Raw genomic sequence first — 21,997 nt, 5'->3', positions numbered from 1 at the left:
ATCATTGATGGCGATCCGATGGATACATCTGTTGTAGGGTTGTCACTGACTCAGACGTACTTATGAATATAATTATTTTCTGTGACTGTATCTTACATTAATTTGTAGGATCCTTTACTATAGATAATTTAGCTGATCTGTAACAATAACATCTTCATGCCTTATATATCATGTACTGTAGTACGCCGCTAGATTAAAACTGACGTGGAAAGGTAACATATGTCCACCGAAAGCTCTTTTTTTGAGAGCCCAGGTGGTCGTGTGGTCTAGCGGGACGGCTGCAGTGCAGGCGATTTGGTGTCACGATATCACAGTAGCATGGGTTCGAATCCCGGCGAGGGAAGAACCAAAAATTTGCGAAAGCAAATTTACAGATCTAACATTGTTGTGTTGATGTTTAGAAGAGTTGTATATACATTATGTACACAGCCATGTATCACCATCATTGATGGCGATCCGATGGATACATCTGTTGTAGGGTTGTCACTGACTCAGACGCACTTATGAATATAATTATTTTCTGTGACTGTATCTTACATTAATTTGTAGGATCCTTTACTATAGATAATTTAGCTGATCTGTAACAATAACATCTTCATGCCTTATATATCATGTACTGTAGTACGCCGCTAGATTAAAACTGACGTGGAAAGGTAACATATGGCCACCGAAAGCTCTTTTTTTGAGAGCCCAGGTGGTCGTGTGGTCTAGCGGGACGGCTGCAGTGCAGGCGATTTGGTGTCACGATATCACAGTAGCATGGGTTCGAATCCCGGCGAGGGAAGAACCAAAAATTTGCGAAAGCAAATTTACAGATCTAACATTGTTGTGTTGATGTTTAGAAGAGTTGTATATATATATATATATAGAGAGAGAGAGAGAGAGAGAGAGAGAGAGAGAGAGAGAGAGAGAGAGAGAGAGAGAGAGAGAGAGAGAGAGAGAGAGAGAGAGAGAGAGAGAGAGAGAGAGAGAGAGAGAGAGAGAGAGAGAGAGAGAGAGAGAGAGAGAGAGAGAGAGAGAGAGAGAGAGAGAGAGAGAGAGAGAGAGAGAGAGAGAGAGAGAGAATCATCCCTGTGAATTACATCAAAACAAATGAATAGCTCCCTTTGCTATTAATTTGTGGACTTCTGAAATTATTTTATCCTTATGTTAAGTGGAATGTATTTAATACGAAAATGATGATCCTTGTGGCACAAAATCAAAAATAATTTTATAACCATTTTTTATTAAATATCATATCAATAGATCATTAGTTATTCTTTCCCATCATAATATTAAAGTTATCTACGTATACTGTAAAAAGGAACTGGTTAGGAGTTGTGACCTCTTTGTGATCCCTGTTGACCGACAGAGCCTCTGCAGTTTAAAGCCTCATATTGCCTTTCTATCTGCTGGGAGTAATATAATTGCTAGACCAGGAACCTATTCCAAGGATTCTAGGATTTGCTTACGAATCTAGGTATAACCACCAAATGTGCTTCATGCAATCAGAACCAAAAAAGTAATGTATTAACCATCACATCAGAATCACAAATTGACTGAACGTATCATTTAGATATTTCTGATCATCTCCGGCAGTTTAGTTTAAACATATTTATTTATAGTGGATATGGAAACAAGTTTTGCAACTTATATTAATCCCTTTCCACTGAGGGATGCGAGTGCTGCCTTGTAGCGGCATTAGCCTACTCTTTTTCGAAATCTACAAGGGTGTCTTTAACGTGCAAGAGATATGGCGTCCTCTTAACTGGTCAGCCATGTATCGTCCCCTTCCGACGGACTATCACCGTTTCCTCAAGACCATACTCGCAAATGATGTCAGGTGAGAGCCGAATATATATAGTTATCAAAGGTACCAGGATTATAATTTTGTACGCAAGACCCGCGTTTCGTCTACATAAGACTCATCAGTGACGCTCATATCAAAATAGTTATAAACCAAACAAATTCAAAGTTAAGGAGCATTGAGGATCCAGAATTCCAAAAAGTTGTGCCAAATACAAAAAATTGAGATCCTGACATTTTCGTTGTGTTTAACCAGAAACCCATGGCAAAACAAACACATAGAATCTGACAATACATTCCTTGTATTATCAAGATCTAAAGGCTCATTCTTACAACCAAATATTAGCCAACTCAACAATAGGTGTGATGGTCAACCCCTTAACAAAGTATCTCTGGGTTTCTTACATCTTTGAAACCACTGAGTGGGCCTGTCTAGGCAGTGCGGTTCAGATCTATTTATTCATCCAAAATTTAGACAAACTAGTATTTTCACAGTTCTAAGGAAGATAGTATTACTCCTCCATCATCTTGATATCTTGCTGATTTGATATTTACTGACATAGCAGTTTTAACAATCTTAGAAAGTCCAGAAGAAGATTTAGACCTAGTTTTTTGGTCTTAAAATCTCACAACTTGCAGATGATACTACTCTTTTTCTTAAATCAAAACAAGAAATAAGCCTGGCATTAAATTTAATTGAAGAATTTGGAACTCTTTCTGGTCTAAAACTTAATAAGTCAAAAACTGAAGGAATATGGCTAGTTAATTTTAAACATTCTAAAGATAAATATGAAAACATTAGTTGGAATAAAAGCCCCATTAAAAGTTTAGGTGTGTACTTTGGAACTAATAAAGTTGAATGCCATAAATTAAACACAGAAAATATTTTGAGGAAGTCAGAAAAAGCAATTTCAAATTGGAAGAAAAGAAAGCTTACAATGATTGGACGTATAACAGTAATAAAAACATTAATTATACCAAACATAACCTTTTTAGCATCAGTAACCAATTTATCGAAAGACTTTCTAACACAATTTAAAAAACTAATATTTAACTATATATGGCAAAACAAAAATGAGAAAATCAAGAGATCTACTCTATGTAATGATTATCAGGATGGAGGTTTAAAAATGATTGATATAGATAGTTATATAACATCAATCCATATATCTTGGGTCAAAAGGTTAACAACAGAAGAATTTTCAAATTGGAAGGTTATACCTTTATATTACTTTAACAAATTTGGAGCAAACTTTGCTCTATTTAATATGAACCCTGAAAATATATATGACATACCAAACTTAAAACAAATTATGCCAGAATTTTATTTTGAAATATTACAAAGTTGGTATAAAGTACATAATAATTCCAAGATAAGCAAGGGGTTAAATTTCAAATGCATAAGACAGCAATTTATTTGGGGTAATCAATCAATTAAATTAAATGGTAAAAGTCTTGTTTTTCCAAACTGGATAGAAAGTGACATTCTTTTTATTAATGATAACATAGATAAACAAGGGAATATCTCCCAAAAAGTAATCTTAAATAAATTGAAAGAAAAATCAAACTGGATAGCAGAACTTTCTAAACTTAAATCTGCAATCAAAAAGGAATGGAAACTCATGTTAAAATCAAATCAATCAATTTCAACTAAAGTTAAAATAGACAGAAGTCTTTACTTAGAAACAAAAAATAAAGCTAAATCAATTTGTATTAAAAAATTAAAAGCTAAAGATATATATAATTATATCAAAGGTATATAATGTGACACACCTAATGGTTTCATAAAATGGAAAAAAAGTATTCAAACTAAATTCCTCAAATCAATTAAATGATATATTAAACTTTACATTTCACCAGTTAATTGATAATAAACTAAAAATGTTTAGGTGGAAATTGATCAATTATATATTACTATGTAAGCAACTGCTGTATCAATGGAAAATAATGAAAGATAATCAATGTCATATATGTCACCAAGTAGACAATTATAATCATTTTTTTAAAGAGTGTGAATTTTTACAAGAATTTTGGATTAAAGTTGGGTTATTACTAAATAAAATAAAAATAGGAACACATATTTTATCAATGCAAAATTTAATACTTGGATACAAAATTCATGACAGTTCATATTTTGATATTAATGTGTTGTTAACAATTGTTTTATTTGCTGTTTACAAAAGCAATTATGCATCAGAGTTAAAACACAAGAACATAGATGTATACAGGGTTTTTAAATTGGAATTCTTAGAATGGTATGAAAATAGTATACTCTTAGAAAGGAAATGTAGCAAATTTTTGAAAGAAACATTTAAATATATATAATTCACCACAATATAATTCAATAGGTGAGGCTTACAAGTACTTATGATTTTGTAGTTGTTTGACAGAGAGTGTGTGTGTGTGCTAGTGTTGTGACCAAGTTGGTGTGTAGGTACATGTGTGTGTGTGTCTGTTTATGTGAAAGTAAAGACAATATACTACATGTACTAGCAGAGCAATATCATGTTTTTCATTTATGTTTTATGTATACTGTTTCTCTGTTTACACGAAACGATTGTCAATACTTTGTACAAAGTATCAAAAAATATCTCATTCTTTATCCATACCATGTTAAATTAACATCAGAATGTCATCAATGTTTGATACGCATAATAGGCTAAGTTTTTTTTATTAATCTATAGCGCATTCAAGTTATCGTTAAAGAAACAAAACAGTTATTTCATTAAATTTTAAACTTACCAAATAAGTTAAGAATATTCCAACATACAAGAATGAATAAAATACACGTGTTCGAGATGCATAAAGTCGTTTGTTTATGTAATATATACGTGTTTCTCGTTTCTCGTTTTGTTTATATAGATTAGACCGTTGGTTTTCCCGTTTGAATGGTTTTACACTAGTAATTTTGGGGCCCTTTATAGCTTGTTGTTCGGTGAGAGCCAAGGCTCCGTGTTGAAGGCCGTACTTTAACCTATAATGGTTTAATTTTTAAATTGTTATTTGGATGGAGAGTTGTCTCATTGGCACTCACACCACATCTTCCTATATCTATCTATACCACGTGATACACAATTAAAATAAGTAGAAAAACGTAAACAGAGAGAACGTATGTTTTCCGGATTTTATTGCTATGATTTTATTGCGGATTTTGTAAACTATACAGATTGTAATAATTTATTAACCACTTTTGAAACTTAGAATAAGTTTATCTTATGAATCCCCTGGTTCATTTCATAATTCACACACAGGGATAAACCTATCTGGGATAGTTGTACCTCTTAGGGTATTTGTTAACAACCAATAGTGCAATAAACTGAATAATTATTAAAAAAAATGAAATGTTGGGATTTCCCAAGCTTAATGATGATTAAGCTGTTCAACAACAGCCTAAGGTACTGGACCATAAAACTCACCAAGAGAAGCTTTAAAGGCATATGAAAATCCTAGTGCAGGATCAAGATTAGTATCAAATTCAGCTGCGGCTAAACTATCATCAGCCATGAATAAACTTCAGAATGAGGTACATTTTGTACATGCACTGTATCATCACAGTAGTCCAGATCAAATCTAGAACTGAATCTTTATTAAAGAAAGCCTGTAATGGCAAAATTCGACTGTTAGAGAATAAAGCAGCTGGGTTCTCAACAACCTTTGTTGAGTGGAAGGCAGATAAACTGTCTCAAACCTCATGGTTCATACAGGCTCGTTACAACATTTAATAATGACACCTTCTAAAAAAGACGAGTCAATGTATCAATAGACATGACCATTTTTAACCTCAACAGTGCATTCTCCTCTTGATAAAATAAATATTCACAAATTCTTAGAGATTCTGAAGCTATACCAGTAGCACTGGACTTTAAGACTTTCTTTTGACAGATGTTGTAGCTTTGACACTTGCAATTGCAATGCCTTTTATGATCTTTTATAAAACTACTAAGTTTTATAGATATAGAAAGATGTAGTGTGAGTGCCAATGTGACAACTCTCCATCCAGATAACAATTTATAAAAGTAAATCATTATAGGTCAATGTACGGCCTTCAACACAGAGCCTTGGCTCACACCGAACAACAAGCTTTAAAGGGCCAAAATTACTAGTGTAAAACCATTCAAACGGGAAAACCAATGGTCTTATCTATATAAAAATCGAGAAACGAGAAATACGTATAAATTACATAAATATTTATAACTGTTTTAGAAGAGGATTTATTCGAAATACCGCTATTTTTCCTATTAGATTTATCATCTTTAATTTCTAAAACAACCCAGATGTGATGAAAACCATAGCCATCACCCTCATTCAAGTCATTTTAAATGTCTTGCAAAATCAATACATCTGCATTATTAAATTCAGCCATTGTAATAAAATAATATGTACCTGTACACTCAGGTAAAACACGTGCAATTTCTGAAGAGTACACACGACCTTTAGGTAAAAAGAAATACTATAAAACATCTAATGAATTAAGTAACAAATGTTCCGTACAGCGTAGGCAAAAACTAACATGAATATATAAAATTTTCATATATCATAGACCATATATGTTTAATTAATTTTCTTCAACACTTGTCATACATCGTAGACAATCGTGAATTAAAAAGAAATTATTATGTCTAATAAACACAAGCACAAGACAAGATAAATGTATTTTAAGTAACTTTCCAACGTCCTAAATCTTAGATACACAATGAAATAACTTAAAAGAATTCACATGAAGTGTTGTGTTCACTTCACACCCTCTAGGTAAATATTGACATGTTATTATGGAACATGTGCTTATGTACAAGGGTCAAGGTCACTGGCTAACTATGGTCTGATGGTTATAGTTTGTTTCTTTAAACAGAGATATAACATATAAGCTTCACCCCTAATAGAGAAGTTAAGCAGTCTCACTAGGCCACGGTCGCACTACGAAAACATTGACTATCGTACTGCGATCGTGTAGATCGCAGTAAGGTCGTACCACGGTCGTGGTGAGGTCATCAAGATCATGAAAATAAACTTATAATAAATCTTATACATAAGTAAGTGACTTAATAGTTTGTACTTACTTTCCTTTCCTTTTTAGAACATAATACATCCAACGATAGAAATATAAAATACACGCATTTACAAGGTCGAGCATGTGACGTATAAAATCACTCACCGACACATAACAATGTAATCCAGGTGTTAAAAGTACAAAAATTAAGGCCGTGTTCACATTGACCTAAACTCGGTGTTGTGTTAGTGTAACTCACACATAAACAACTCATAATTACGTTTAGTACATGTTTAAAGTTACAGTTTAAATCATGTTTTGTCCACATGCAGTCGATAGTCGATGTAGGCCTTGTGTAGGTTAAGTGTACACTAAACTGGACATTCAGAACTTTAATTTTCCCATGTATAATTAAAAAAGAAACGATTTTTATATAAATTTGATACTTATTCCACTTATTAATAAAGTTCTTTACAGAAATATTTGTCGAAACTTAATATATTTATTTGTTATAAAAACACTTCACGTAGCCTTATAAACCCCTTATCAAGACACATCCATCACCATTGCTGAACACATTATACATTTGAAAAGGTCCTCCCGAATCGACTGGACGTACACACTGACAGAAATATTTGACACTGGTCTTTACTCAAACAGCAAATCACTCATAAATGCATTACTGAAATAGGGTGAGGTTAATTGTTTGTTTGTGTAATATCTCAGATCCGTTAAAATACAAAAAAAAAACATTATTCCCACCCTTTCCAAATACTCCTTGGTGAAAAAATACTATATGGTAAACACACAGAAAAGAGAGAAATGTAGTGATCCTTAACACTTCTTTTTCTTCGTAGATGTAAGCACCCTGATACACCCTACGGTTTTAGTGCGTAATCGAGACATCATTAAACTACTGCAAATCATCCAAAATGACTTTCTCAAAGGAGCAATCACTTAACTAATTAAAGGGGGGGGGTCTGAGTCATAATTTTTTCTCCCGCAAAAGTTTATATTTAGGTTTTTTTCCGATGGTACAAATTTAATTTTCAACACTATAATGTATTGGGGAAACTTTTATTTCAGAATATTTGTTCATTTTAATCATCTGTATGACCCGATTCTTTTTTAATCAAATTGTTGAAAATCCATCCCGCCTTTTTTTAAAGTCAAAAAATCGTTCACCACCCTCTTGAAAAGTTGTTCGAAAATTTGGTTCTAAGTAATGAACTGTTACACATAAATGACATCTTGTTTACAAGTGAGAACAAATCTTATGAACAGGTAGCTAAACAAGGTGTATAGATGTGAACAAATTTAATGTGAAACTAGTGTACATGACATTAAACCAAATGTAAACATGTTTACTGTACACGGCGTTTGGTGTGAACACGGCCTAAATGTCAATAACATAAGTAAAGGTAAATTATTGTGTAGATTATAGTGTGTTTTGGGGGATTTCTGATGTATTTTATTTACTGTAGAATATTATGAATATTTTATACGCAAACTCAATCTATGTAATTAATATGAATGTATAACTTATGTATGGAAAAAATATAAAGTAGATTTTTTTATAATGGAGTCCACTGTTTATCCCTGGACGTTGGATCATTGTAAACACAGGACCCCTTGTGTATTCTTCCCTGGGTTATACAAGGTAAATTATATTCAGGTGATTTTCAATAAATGTATTTCAAGTCTTAAAATTTAAAAAAAAGATCGTGATGAGCGTGGCCAACTTTGAACATATTCAAAACAAACGTGGTGGGGTCGTGGCGAAATAAGGTCGTAGGAAACGCGTAGTAAGAGCTTCGTAAGGGCGTGGTAAGATCGCAAAGGTCGCAATACCATCGTAACTCGATGATCCCGATTGTCTAAATTGCCATGACCAAGATCAACCAAATTATTGATCGGCTTCTACCTGACTGTACACGACCTTAACCTGACAATTCATGACTCCTTAATGACTACATCATGACTCCATCCCGACAACAAAATGAATACTTATTCGAAAATTCCGATCAATCCACAATCTCTACACGATCTTTAGTCGGCTAGCTAGACCAAATCAACTATTCACGATCGCAGCCTGATCTCGTCCAGTCTAGATCGACCTGATTTATTCCCCTTTGCTTCCGAGTGGGCATTACGTGTTATCCTTGTCCGTCCGTACGTATGTGCGTACGTCAAAATAATATTAGTTTCCGTTCTCTAATTTTATGTTGCCACAACCAAATTTCACGAAACGCCGTATACACAAAGCTTATTACCACAAAACACAGTTCAAATGCGAATTTGTGTGGCCGTTCTGAGCCTTTATAATGTTATATATGCTAGTTGGGGTATTATCAGTGTCCCATGGACATATTCTCCGTTTATTTGGTTATATTCAGCTAAAGATCCGTGGAAAATCATACATTGAATATATATACATAGAAATAAAGCAATTGGGTTTGAGTGCAAGATGGAAAGAGCTCAGAGAGACAGGTTAATAGCTATGACGGAGCTTGAATAGTACATAGTAAACGAACAAGAAGGTGTAGAAAGCAACGGGCGCCGACTGAGAAATCTAGTTGAGGCAGTGGCTGACACGACGACCACTTTGTGGGCAGTATGAGAGACTTGTAATAAGGCAAGAGAGAGGAACCCAATGCTTTTGAAAACTTCCTCATAGTAAACACTGATATGTGAAGGTATTTGTATTGCTCTATTTTTTGGAAATGACATTACAAAATGAGATTTGTCACGAAATTAGTACTTATGATAGATAGCAATATACATAAACTTGACCATCCCCTTTTCATTTCTTTCTTACAAATAAAGCGTATTGTTTGTGTCATATACCGGTATGTGCAAAAGTATGTAATCAGTATTGTTCATTGATTTGATATCCAGTAGTTGAATGTTTAAATATATTCATTTTCTTTTTGATATATGGCAACAACCTATATGTACATGCGTAAATATATTGCAAAATGAGGGCGAAGTAGAATATCAATCCACTGGAGTGATACCTTTTCTGAAACTGTTTACAACTTTACATATGTCTATCAAGAGATCAAGGGTGCATTTCTTTCTAACCAGTTTTGTAAACGTCGTGTGACATTTGTTATAGTTTATTAAACGTTACAGAAGTAGAAACAAATGCATCGTTTAATCAGAGTTTGCTGACCCTGTTTGAACTGTCAAAAACGCAAGCAAATTTTGTTGTTGTTTGAACTTATTACGCGGGGAAATAGGCTCCGTAGATGATGTTATAGACACAGAGGACACGCTCCTCTATTCATGCATGTTTAATTTTATTGGCAGTTGGGACAACATCCCTAATGCGCCTTGAAATGAGGAACTCAAAAGTCACGTGTAAAGAAAAAATATATGTGTAGTGATATTGGACATGTTTCTTTTTTTAGCAAATGACTGAACTTAATTATTTGTGGTGATTAGGAAAGTAGAGGAACATAGAATAAATGTGTAAAAACTATGGAGCTATTGAATGTGTTCAAAGTATTAAATTTTCAAAGAACTTATTGTGTTAAAAAGGGGATATTTTACCACAAGGAGCCGCATCACAAAAGGATGTTCGGGGTTTGCTAATTTACGGAAAAAGTAATCTCGCTTCATACCCCGAAAATTTAACCAAATATGTGAAAATGTCACAACTTCGAAACAAGCTATCATACATATCCAAGTTAACGATATGGACTGAGCTACAGGAAAAAACGTTACCATTACTGCCTATGTAAAAACAATTAACGATTTTGACCCAGTTCTTCATCTTAATCAGATGAATATATGAAGATAGTGATGGTAAAGCCATTATCAAAAGAGGTATGTTCTTGCTTGTCATAATTCAAAATACTGTCTAAACTTAATTTAGGTCTTACCCTCCTTTCTTTCATAGCTATTATTTTAATTAAAGAAAGGAGGGTAATACCTAAATTTGAGTAAGTTTAGACTTGTTTTGAGTTCTGACAAGCAAGAACACGTTTAGTTTTGATTTAATGTTAAAATTAGAATAAAATGCATCGTTTGAATTAACAAAACGACGAATGACAAACTGTAGAGGCATTTACAGCGAGTGTTAAGTTTGTCAAAGTTTATTCAATCTTAGCAAAAGTTGAAACAATTGATCAAAACGTGTGCTCGCTGAACTGTTTGTATCGTTAGTGTTAGAAAGAAATTCGCTCCAAATGAAAAAAAAATTGTCTTTCGATCGTCTCCTTTTTGTGTGAAATTACGTAAAAAAGTTTGAATGAAACAAAATTTTGACAGTATGGTGACGTATAGTTGTTATCAATAACTTATGTGTCATTTGGTGTTCTGTTAAGAACTGTCTCATTTGCAAATGTATCACATCTTCTTTTATATACTACAAACATTTCTGGACAAACAGAAAATACGAACAGACAAAACAGAAAATAGTCCATAAAACAGGTAGCATAGAATCCTGATGTTCTTATAAACCATCTTTAAAAGATAACTAAGTCATCAGCAGTCTATTAATGAATGGTTTTGCATAATTATGTTCATATTTGAAAAATCAGCCGGTGCCAAAATTGCAGGATTTTCTTCGCTTCCGGAACATCTGATATAGAAAAGAAGATGTGGTGTGATTGCCAATGAGACGAATGTCCACAAGAGACCAAAATGACACAGACAGTTCTAACTATAGGTCACCGTACGGCCTTCAACAATGAGCAAAGCCCATACCGCATAGTCAGCTACAAAAGGCCCCGACAAAACAATTCAAACGAGAAAACTAACGGCCTTATTTATAAAAATAAATGAGTTCATCCCAGGTTTTGTGGGGTTATTTGTTGCTAAGGTTTTAGTTTTCTATGTCATGTGGACTGCTGTTTCTCTTCTCGTCTGTTTACGTTTTTCGCTTTGGCTGTGTCGGTTTGTTTTTTACCTCTGAGTTTGATTGTTCCTTTGGTGTATTTTAACTCTCTTTTAAAATGGTATCTCTACTTTAAAAAGTAAAGGCACGTACTGTATATGGAGGACTACTTGTACATTAAAAATAATGTTGCCAATATATTTTTGCGGAAGCAGATTTATGAGAGTTAATCAGATCTGCACACACTTTTTGAGAATCGTGTATAAGTCATGTGTTCTCGTGTATGGCCGAGTAAATATCGACGAATGGTCCTGTGTGGTCGCCAAGACATAGGGTAATGGTCAAGTTGGTCTGGGATCAAATAAAATATAAAAGTCGTATGATCTGGAAGCGATTGGGCATCGTTCGAGTTAATCTCGAAATGATCGGACCAAACTCGACCTCTTCACGATCCCTTCCCAATCAATTCTACCACTTCTCGGCGAATTCTCGATCTCTTCTCGAGTGATTTGCTTCTCGATTCTTACTCGAATGTTTTTGACATGTCAAAACTCTCGGGTAGAAAATCAGATCGATGACGAGCAAGCTAGACTATTTCGAACATTCTTGTCAATTGAGAAAAACTAGTCTCCCGATCACGTAATTTGTCTTGATCGGGCTCTGTCGAGTGGATCTGATCTGCAGTGTGAACCTAGCTTAAAGCGTGATTATATGTGGAGAGACTGCACTACAATATCACAGTGACGGTATTACGACCTAACTACGACCATCACGTTCTCATCGTGACTCAATTACTCTTTCACTACGACTATACCATGTTTATACCACGCTGTGCAAGTCAATAGTACGATTTTAGCACGCTCATGCCGTCCTTATTACGCTTTTCTTACGACTTGACTACGTTCATATTACGATCATCATGCTTATTGTCATTTTCACATAAAATATATAAACGCTCTCAATATTTTGTTTGTTTGTTTGTAATTTGGACCTCTTGTCCTTTTTCTCTAACGGCGCAACAGCCATGAATGACACACATGTGTCATCTCTACTATCGTTCACTAAAACATCGTCATTTTGGTCTAGTTGGACTGGAGCTTTATTTGAGACCGAAGGGGAATCATGAAGAAGAATGCTATATCTCACGTTTGCTTTGTCAACAAATCAATATGACTGATCACCTTTAAAAATAATTGATAACATGCATTTCAATGCATTTGTTTTCAAAGCAAGCTTTCATGAATTGGGATAAAATATATCCATGATAATGCTACATAAGAATTTGAAATTTGTATGTACTTACCTTATGTAATTGATACTTGGTTTTTCTGGAAAAGAAATCAAAGCAATATTAATATAAACCGCACAATGAAACTTCAAACACAGCTGATTATAAATACGGACCATTTCAAGCAATCAGATTGAGGGATATGAGGTTTCCTACAAATTCAAATTTTAAAGAAAAAAGGAAAGCAAACCCCAGCTAAACCAGCAAGTGGAATACATGCTTCTGTATTGAGAATAATCAATAAAACAACAGACTTACACTTAATCCTCCTTATAGTTTGAGTCATTTTTGTTAGCTTAGAAAAGTTAAACATTTTTACTTTTCATGGTCAGGACGGTGTATCTGTCTAGATTTAAGTACAAATTTGTACATTGTCTTACTTTGCTGTGTTCTGATGGTGCGTATTTTTCCTAACTCTTAAGCAAATAAAGGCAACAGTAGTATACCGCTGTTCGAAATTTACAAATCAATTGAGAAAAAATCCGGGTAACAAACAAAAACCGAGGGAAACGCATCAAATATAAGAGGACAACTACGACACAACATTTAAATGTAACACACACAGAAACCAACTATAATATAACACTTGCCATTTTCCCGACTTGATACAGGACATTTTAAGAAAAAAAAGCAATATACGCGGCTCATAAGTAATATTTCAATTTATTCCATCTAAGGCCGTGTTCACACCAAACGCAATGTACCGTAAACATGTTTATTAGTTTAATGTAGAGTACACTGGTTTCACATTAAATTTGTTCACATCTATAAACCTTGTTTAATTACCTGTAATTAAGGTTTGTTCACATTTGTAAACTATATGTCATTTAAATGTTTATTACGAAGAACAGTATGCAAATTTTTCGGACAACAGTAAGGGAACAACCATCTGACATCAAATAGAGGGGAAAGGATGTTTTAGATTCCCAATTTAATTTAAAAATATATTATTCTGGTCATACAGATGATAAGAAAAAAATATTCCGAATCCAGAGTTTCCCCATACATAAGTGTTAAATATTGAAAAAAAAATATTTGATTGCTGACATCGAAAAAAAAACTGAATAAAAACGTTTGTGCGAGAGAAAAAAATCTGCCTCGAACAACTCCCCCCTTTTTTTTTGGGGTTGTTTTGTGGTTGCTCCTTTATAAAAGCCATTTTGGCGATTTACAGAAGCTTAAAGATACTGAAGATGTCTTGATTACACATTAGAAAAAAATTAGGCTGTAGCAGCGTGCTTACAGACGAGTAAAAAGGATTAAGATGTTAAGGATCATTACATTTTTAACTTTTTTGTTTCTTTCGAATGGCAGTTCTTCTCCCAGGAGTATTTAGCAAAGGGAGATGCTTATGGCGGTTTTTTTGTTTTTTTGTCATTTCTAAGTGTATTTTAACGGATCTGAGATACTAGACAAACAATACAATTAACCTCACACTTTTTTTGGTAATGCGTTAATGAATGAATCGTTGTTTGATTAAAGACCAGTGGAAAATATTTCCGGGTACGTCCATTCGATTCGGGAAAACCTTTTCAAATAAATTATGTGTTCGGCAATGATGATGTTTTGAGTCTTGATAAGGGTTTAGTTAGTAAAGCTACCTACAATTTTTTTTTTACAACAAATAAATATATCAAGCTTCGACAACTATTTCTGTAAATTTTGTTATTAATAATTGTTATAAATATCAATGTTATTCACAAATCGTTCCTTCCTTAAATATACTTGGTAAAATTCAAGTTCTAAATGCCTAGTTTTGTGTACACTTAAATACAAGACTTACATTGACTATTGACTGCATGTAGACAAAACATGATTTAAACTACATGTAAACATTGAGTTTTATTAATGGGAACGTAATTGTGTTTAGTTTACGTGTGGGTTACACTAACACAACACCGCGTTTTTGTCAATGTGAACACGGTCTAACTTCATTATTGCTGGATTTATATTTAGATAATCAATTAACTTTTTCACACTTTAAAAAAATCTTTTAAATTTTCACCGGCTAATGACATCTTCGAAGTTTTAATCGGTATTTTCACTGATTTTGTGATTTATGAATCTCATTCTGTTATTTAGTACATTTAGTACTAAACATTTAGAACACCTTATGGTACTAAAGTACGTTTTTTCATTGTACAAAATCAAGCTTTTCTCAGACTTGTAATGAGGTTTTCGAATTAAATTCGTTCGATATCGACACATAATGTTGGTTTAATCAAGAAAAACATAATTGAATCATTACTAATAATCTACCTCAATAACGTGTCATTAAAAATGATATTTTAAGAAAGCTACATTGAGAAAAAAAGTAAAATAACAAAAATACTGAACTCAGAGGAAAATCAAATCGGAAAGTCCCTAATCATAGCAAAATTCAAATGGCAAAACACATAAAAAATGAATGGACAACAGCTGTCATATTTTTAACTTGGTACAGGCATTTTCAAACTTAGAAAATGGTGGATTGATCCTGGTTTTATAGCACTAACCCTCTCACTTGCACGACAGTCGCATCACATTTAATAATATTTATAATGATGAGTGAAGAAAACAAACAGACACAATAGGTAAAAATGTCACAAATTAAGGTAAAAAGTATTATTCGGTAGATTACATTCGTGAAAAGGGAATGGCATTGTAGTTACGACATAAGGAACATATTCGATATCATCTATATAACAGATATTCCATAACGGTCAACCAACTCGTGATGGCGTCCAAAATATTTACGAAGTTATGATTTCAGCTTCCCAAAGCTTCACTTTTCGGAAGATGAAATCAATTCATAAAAGTCGTAATTTTTTTGTTTTCAAGCGACCCTGATAGTCAATTTCTAGATATAAATACTAATCAAGTATCAAAATCAAGAACTCAAACACATCAAACGAAGGGATAACCACTGTCATATTCCTGACTTGGTACAGGCATTTCAAATGTAGAAAATGGTGGATTAAACCTTGTTCCATAGCGCTTAAGCTCTCCCTTTGTATGACAGTCTCGTCAAATTCCGTTATATTTACAGTCATTCGTGAACTAAACGACATAATAAATAAAATAGTCAAAATATGGGTACTGCAATTATCATAGTGTTACAATTTTAAAAGAAACAATTGCTTCGCGTGTGTGACGTCATAAAAATTGAATACGTCATATATTTTTGTCGTTCAATGTTTATACAAACAATTTTAAAATTTCACATGGGCAATGTTAGCATACAGGGTTAAAAAATCAAAAGTATGTACGAATTAATTTCAGAAATAGACCGATAATTCACTTTTTGTTCCTTATCATTGTCAAACAGTTTTTCGTCCAAAAAGCGAGAAAAAACGAAGAATACTTGTATCAGACGTCACTATTCACACGGTGTCGTCTGATATAGAAGGTGTATCCGCATCACCAAACATGACAACTATCACTTATAAGGCACATTTGGATCCTCATACTACTGACATCAGCAATGATATATGTACGCAGCCGGTTTCAGTTCTTCAATGTACAATAACTGTTGGATTTCGATGAGCCCTGGGCTGTTTTCTGCTAGATTGGTAGGGTTATTGTCTCTTTAACTAATTGGTAGCGTAAAGACACATCCATAGTAGAACACGATACTTCATTAAACTTAAACAATAATTGATAATTGTACATTCTATGGAACAATCAATATTTGTAAGATGATTAAGAGTAATTTGAACTTAATGTTATAAATGAACGTAAAAAAACAACTGGAAAAGAGAAATAGTTTAAGAGAAGTTTGACATTATGAGAATTAAAATTTCTGTAGCTGAAATCCGCAATGAATGTTTTCCAATATGTCAAAATTCAACGAGAATAAGACCAAAGTGATAGTTTTTGGGAAGTAAATCAAACAAAGATTTTCAGGTTTGCATACACATTTGCTGCTCTAGATATAGGCAACAGTAGTATACCGCTGTTCGAAACTCATAAATCGATTGAGATAAAAAAAAAAAAAAAAAAAAAATCCGGGTTACAAACTAAAACTGAGGGAAACGCATCAGTTATAAGAGGAGAACAACGACACAACAGAAACACAACATTAAAATGTAGGGTTTTCTGCCTAAAATATCTAGGTTTTAATTAAGATAAAGCTTTTGGAATGGACAAACAAATTCGTGCTATAAGTATTTCAAAATCATGCTTTAATCACATAAGAAACCTTTAACGAATTCGTTACTATATAGATATAGGAAGATGTGGTGTGCTCTTTAGTGACCTTTCGCTTGGACTTTGAAAGTTCTTACACATCAAATCAATCATAAATCTCTAATTTTGATACCGGTAACTTAACGATGTAATTACTGACTTACTGTGTATGTGTTCAAGGTTTTGCATTAGGACTTCCATCAATAACTCGTTTTATATCTACGAATCGATGGGAGCATTTAGCTGTTTTCTGCTCTTTGAATGTATTGTTGTCTCTTTGACACATTCCTCTTTTACATTCTCAATTTTTTTCTATAAACATTTTAAGGGAAAGCATGAAAACACATATATTCAAAAATACTTTTTTCTTAGTTCTAAAATTATTATGCCATATTTATATTTTTGTATTTTTTAGTAAATATTTTTGAATTTCAAAGTTATGTTTATTTTCAATTTTTTATTTGTTTTGTATACGTAGTGATGATGTTTATCCGGAGTATAGTTTTATAAGCAAAATTTTTTTAATGAGATTTTTATAAACACTAGCATGTTCTAGTCTTTTAAAATTCATTAGTGATCGTTTATCCTTTTTTATCATGGGGATCTATATTTTTATTTTAAATACTGTTTATGTGAAATTATATTTGTTGTATATCGTGGTGTTTTGTCTGATGCTTGGTCCATTTCTATGTGTGTTACGTTTCGGTGTTATGTCGTTGCTCTTCTCTTATATTTAATGCATTTCCCTCGGTTTTAGTTTGTTACCCCGATTTTGTTTTTTGTCCATGGATTTATGAGTTTTGAACAACGGTATACTACTGTTGGGTTTATTTAGGAAAACTTTCATATTATATAATACACTATTAAAGATTATGTATCATGATAACTCATAGAACCGAAAAATAAATTAAGATTTATCAGGGCAGGGACTAGTGAAAATTCGATAAATAAACCGATTGACGATTATGGAAGTATAACAACAAATTAGTATGATTAAATGACAAATTTAAGCAATTTTAAGAAAAATTGTCCTGTTCAAACTGTCGAAAAAATATATAGTCGAAAATTATATCAATGAAACGTTATTGCAAAAGCCAGTCAAATAACGTTAAACTATTATTATGTAATGGAAAAGTAAAAACAAAAAGAAGATTTGTCATGATCGTCAACTCTCCACAAAACACCAAATGATACAGAAATAGATAATTATAGGTCACCGTACAGCCTTCTTTAATGAGAAAAACCTATACCGCATAGTCAGCTATAACAGGCCCCGAAATCACAAATGCGAAACAGTTCAAACGAGAAAACAAGAGGCCTACTTAATGTGCAATAAAATGCACTAAAGACAAACATATAACACAGCAACAAACGCAAATCTCTGATTGATAGGCTCCTGACTTTAGACAGCCATAAACCTACCGAATGTGGCGGGATTTAACGTGTCAGCATGATCCCAAAATTTCAGACCCTGTATAGTGGTGCATATTACAATGTCAGAACGAACTATAAAATTAGTTGAAAGCAAAACATAATCTAAAATTAATTTAAAAAATATTAGACTTCAAACAGCTTATCATCTCGGTTTAAATGACAAAATATTAGGACAGGAGAACATAACTAAAACTTCTATATATGTCATATAAACGACTTTTATATTTTTGTAATGTGTCCGGTTTTATTCTACAGCTAGTCACCACTTTAGTTTAATCATGTCGATCTATTATATAGTCATTTTATGAAATTTACTGTTCACAAAAGTATGAATTATTCTAAATTCTAAATAGTAATGATGTTCTTGTCCCAGGCATATTGGTTCCATTTTACAAATTCAAATGTGACGTCATTATTTTGAGCGTAACACTGGGTTTCTGCTAACACGGCTGTGTATTTTTGTAATGTGTCTGTTTTTATTTTATAGCTAGTCACCACTTCAGATTAATCATGTAGATCTATTTTATAGTTATTTTATAAAATTAACTGTTCACTGAAGTATGAACTATTCTAATTTCTAAATTATAAAAATGATCTTCTCCCAGGCGTATTGATTAAATTGATTTGTTTCTTTGTCCTATATTTCTCCAATTTATTTGTATTGTAGTCCTGTCATGTAATATCTACATTTTAATGTTATATTCAACATTGCCATTAAAGCGGGAGGTTTGGCATGCCACAAAATAAGGTTCAACCCATCATTTTTATTTTAAAATGCCCTATACCAAGTCAGGAAAATTGCCATTGTTATATTAAAGCTCGTTTCTGGGTGTGTTACATTTTAATGTTGTGTTTCTGTTGTGTCGTAGTTCTTTTAAATTTGATGCATTTCCTTCAGTTTTAGTTTGTAACCCGGATTTGTTTTTTTCTCTGCCGATTTATGAATTACGAACAGTTGTTCATCTGGCTGCATCATACGGTGGCTATGTATCCTAACTTGTTCGTTATGTCCGTGTGTGTAATGATGTCATAAATTTTAAACAATCGTAATCAATGTATAACTGTTAAAAAACAGGGACGAAAGATACCAGAGGGACAGTCAAACACATAAATCGAAAATAAATCCTTTAGTTCCGGATTTTGTAACCATTTTTTACTTAAAAATTTTACTAAATCCTTTCATTCTGTCAAATATTGTATAAGTAAATTTGGCTGTTCAAAACAACTATTGAAATCGGTATTTCACATCCTAAAGTTTACGGTTATGTTTGACATAAAGCGAGGAAATCACTATCAGATCGGTGTCAACTCATCGAACCTTTTAACACAACTGGTAAGAGAAAATTGTAATTAGATCTTTGAATATAGTTTACTTGGCAAAAATTTCGATTTTGTTATCAGCGAATTAAAACATAACTAGCTTGTTATTCTTTCCAAACGGAAATAAAATAAACAGACACCCGTGTCGTTCATTTTGTATATATAACTTAAGTCCTAACTATCCTACTACCTATCGTGACTTTATTTTTGGCATTGTACAATGCATGTGTTCTTTGACTTTTTATGATGTTGAAACGGGAAATCAGTTGGATGTGTTTTAGTTGATTTTAATCTTCGATGCATGATTTTTTTTTATTATAAATGGTTTTTGGCTTTTACCTAGATTTTAGTAATTGCAAATATTCCCAAGTTGTACTTTCGCTTTAATTTGACGACCTGTGGATACAATTTGTTATGCTCTCTTGTAATTATTTGTTTACCTTTTTTAAGTTATATCTCGTCTCTCTACTTGTAATTTATATTCTAGCTTTGATAAATATTTAGTATTACTAAACAAAATGTTAACTCCTGCACTCATACTATTAATCATTTTGTAAAAAATATTTTCGTTCTCTAATACTCTACAACATATTTTCTTTTATCTATGCAAATCATTTTATTTGGCGGCATTTTGTTCAAAGTTAATATCGTGTTATCATGAACATAACGGCATTTTGTTCAAAAATATGGTTGACTTAAATGAAAAATTCAATTGTAAAAGGCTTAACTTATCAGATTGATGCAAATAGAAAAACATATAACAAAAACACAGAATGGTCGTGGACAGGTATTATTCAATCTGATCGACAAAAAGAAACTAAATACAGATCTAGGGAACTAGCAGTTATTGTCAGCAGGTCCAAAGTAATAAACAACTTATAAACAAATTATACATCTTAGATTAAATCTAGTGTTTGTTAAATTATGGATCTTATACTTGACTTGCATATTCTATATCTGGCCGTACTAGTATTTTTGTAGGCAGTATCCTTCACTGGAGTTGATTCTATATAACAATTCTTTTTAGAAAACCAATTGCGCGATTTGCCTTGTTACATATATAACACTCCAAAACGTGCCCTTCTCGTGTTTATTCTACCCAAACGTGCCCTTCTCGTGTCTATTCTTCCCAAACGTGTCCATAATATTCAATATTCCTCAAACATGTCCGATTTCATAACCCTTAAACGTGTCCAATAATATTGTTATTCGCCAAAACGTGACAACTATTAAACGCAAGAACGTCTCACGTATTTTAGCGCTAATTCATCGCTGATAACATTTACGGCAATTTTATTGTGGGGGGACACGGCTGATGAAGTTGTCATTTATTAGTATTTAATAGTTAGTGCAATGCCGGTTTTTAATGATTATTATAATTCAAAATTTAATCTGTAATTGTGAATTAACTTTTGACTGAAATTGCTTATTGTCCAGTTGCAAGTATTTCATACTCATTTAGAGCGAACATACAAATAATTCTAGAGTTGAAGTAATCGTTAAATAAAGGCAACAGTAGTATACTGCTGTTCAAAACTGATAAATCCATGGACAAAAAACTAAATCGGGGATAGCAAACTAAAACTGAGGGAAACGCATTAAATATAGGAGAACAACGACACAACATTTTAATGTAACACACTCAGAAACGGACTAAGCACTAGAAAAACTCCTATGAGAATAACAAATATAACATCAAAACTAAATACATGAATTTGGGATAGATAAGTACCGTTACACGTCCCACAGTTATGTGAATTCACACTCAAAAACAAGAGAAATCAAACGACACAACGGAAACACAACGCTAAAATGCAACACACACAGAAACAAACTACAATACAACAATGGTCATATTCCTGAATTGGTACAAGACATTTTTAAAAGAAAAATGGTGAGTTGAACCTGGTTTTCTGGCATGCCAAACCTCCCTCTGTTATGGCTATGTGAAATATAACATTAAAATGACAACAAAACATTACAAGACTACAATATAAATAAATAGGAGGTCACAATTGACAAAGAAACACATAAATAATAGCTAACAAAAGGCAACAAATTTAAAATTTTAATACGTCAGAAGTGCATTTTGTCCACACAAGACTTTAACTTTATAAATTATTTTGTACTTATAAACTCCGATTATGCTTTATATATTTATCCGAATATTGCT

At 32.8% G+C, this 21,997-nt stretch overlaps 1 protein-coding gene across 1 annotated transcript in view; it reads right to left on the bottom strand.

Annotated features, from left to right (window-relative positions):
• LOC134698876 (uncharacterized) overlaps positions 1 to 21,997 on the bottom strand; it is a 249,622-nt gene that overhangs the window by 124,990 nt on the left and 102,635 nt on the right. Inside the window, exon 4 of the mRNA XM_063560556.1 lies at positions 12,919 to 12,943. Within this exon, the coding sequence (XP_063416626.1) occupies positions 12,919 to 12,943 (25 nt within the window). The remainder of the gene's footprint in view (positions 1 to 12,918; positions 12,944 to 21,997) is intronic.

Source organism: Mytilus trossulus, chromosome 1 (assembly GCF_036588685.1).
Source record: "Mytilus trossulus isolate FHL-02 chromosome 1, PNRI_Mtr1.1.1.hap1, whole genome shotgun sequence".
NCBI classification, from domain to species: domain Eukaryota; kingdom Metazoa; phylum Mollusca; class Bivalvia; order Mytilida; family Mytilidae; genus Mytilus; species Mytilus trossulus.
Note: the sequence above shows the minus strand (reverse complement) of the source record. Positions and strands in the feature narration are given on the sequence as shown.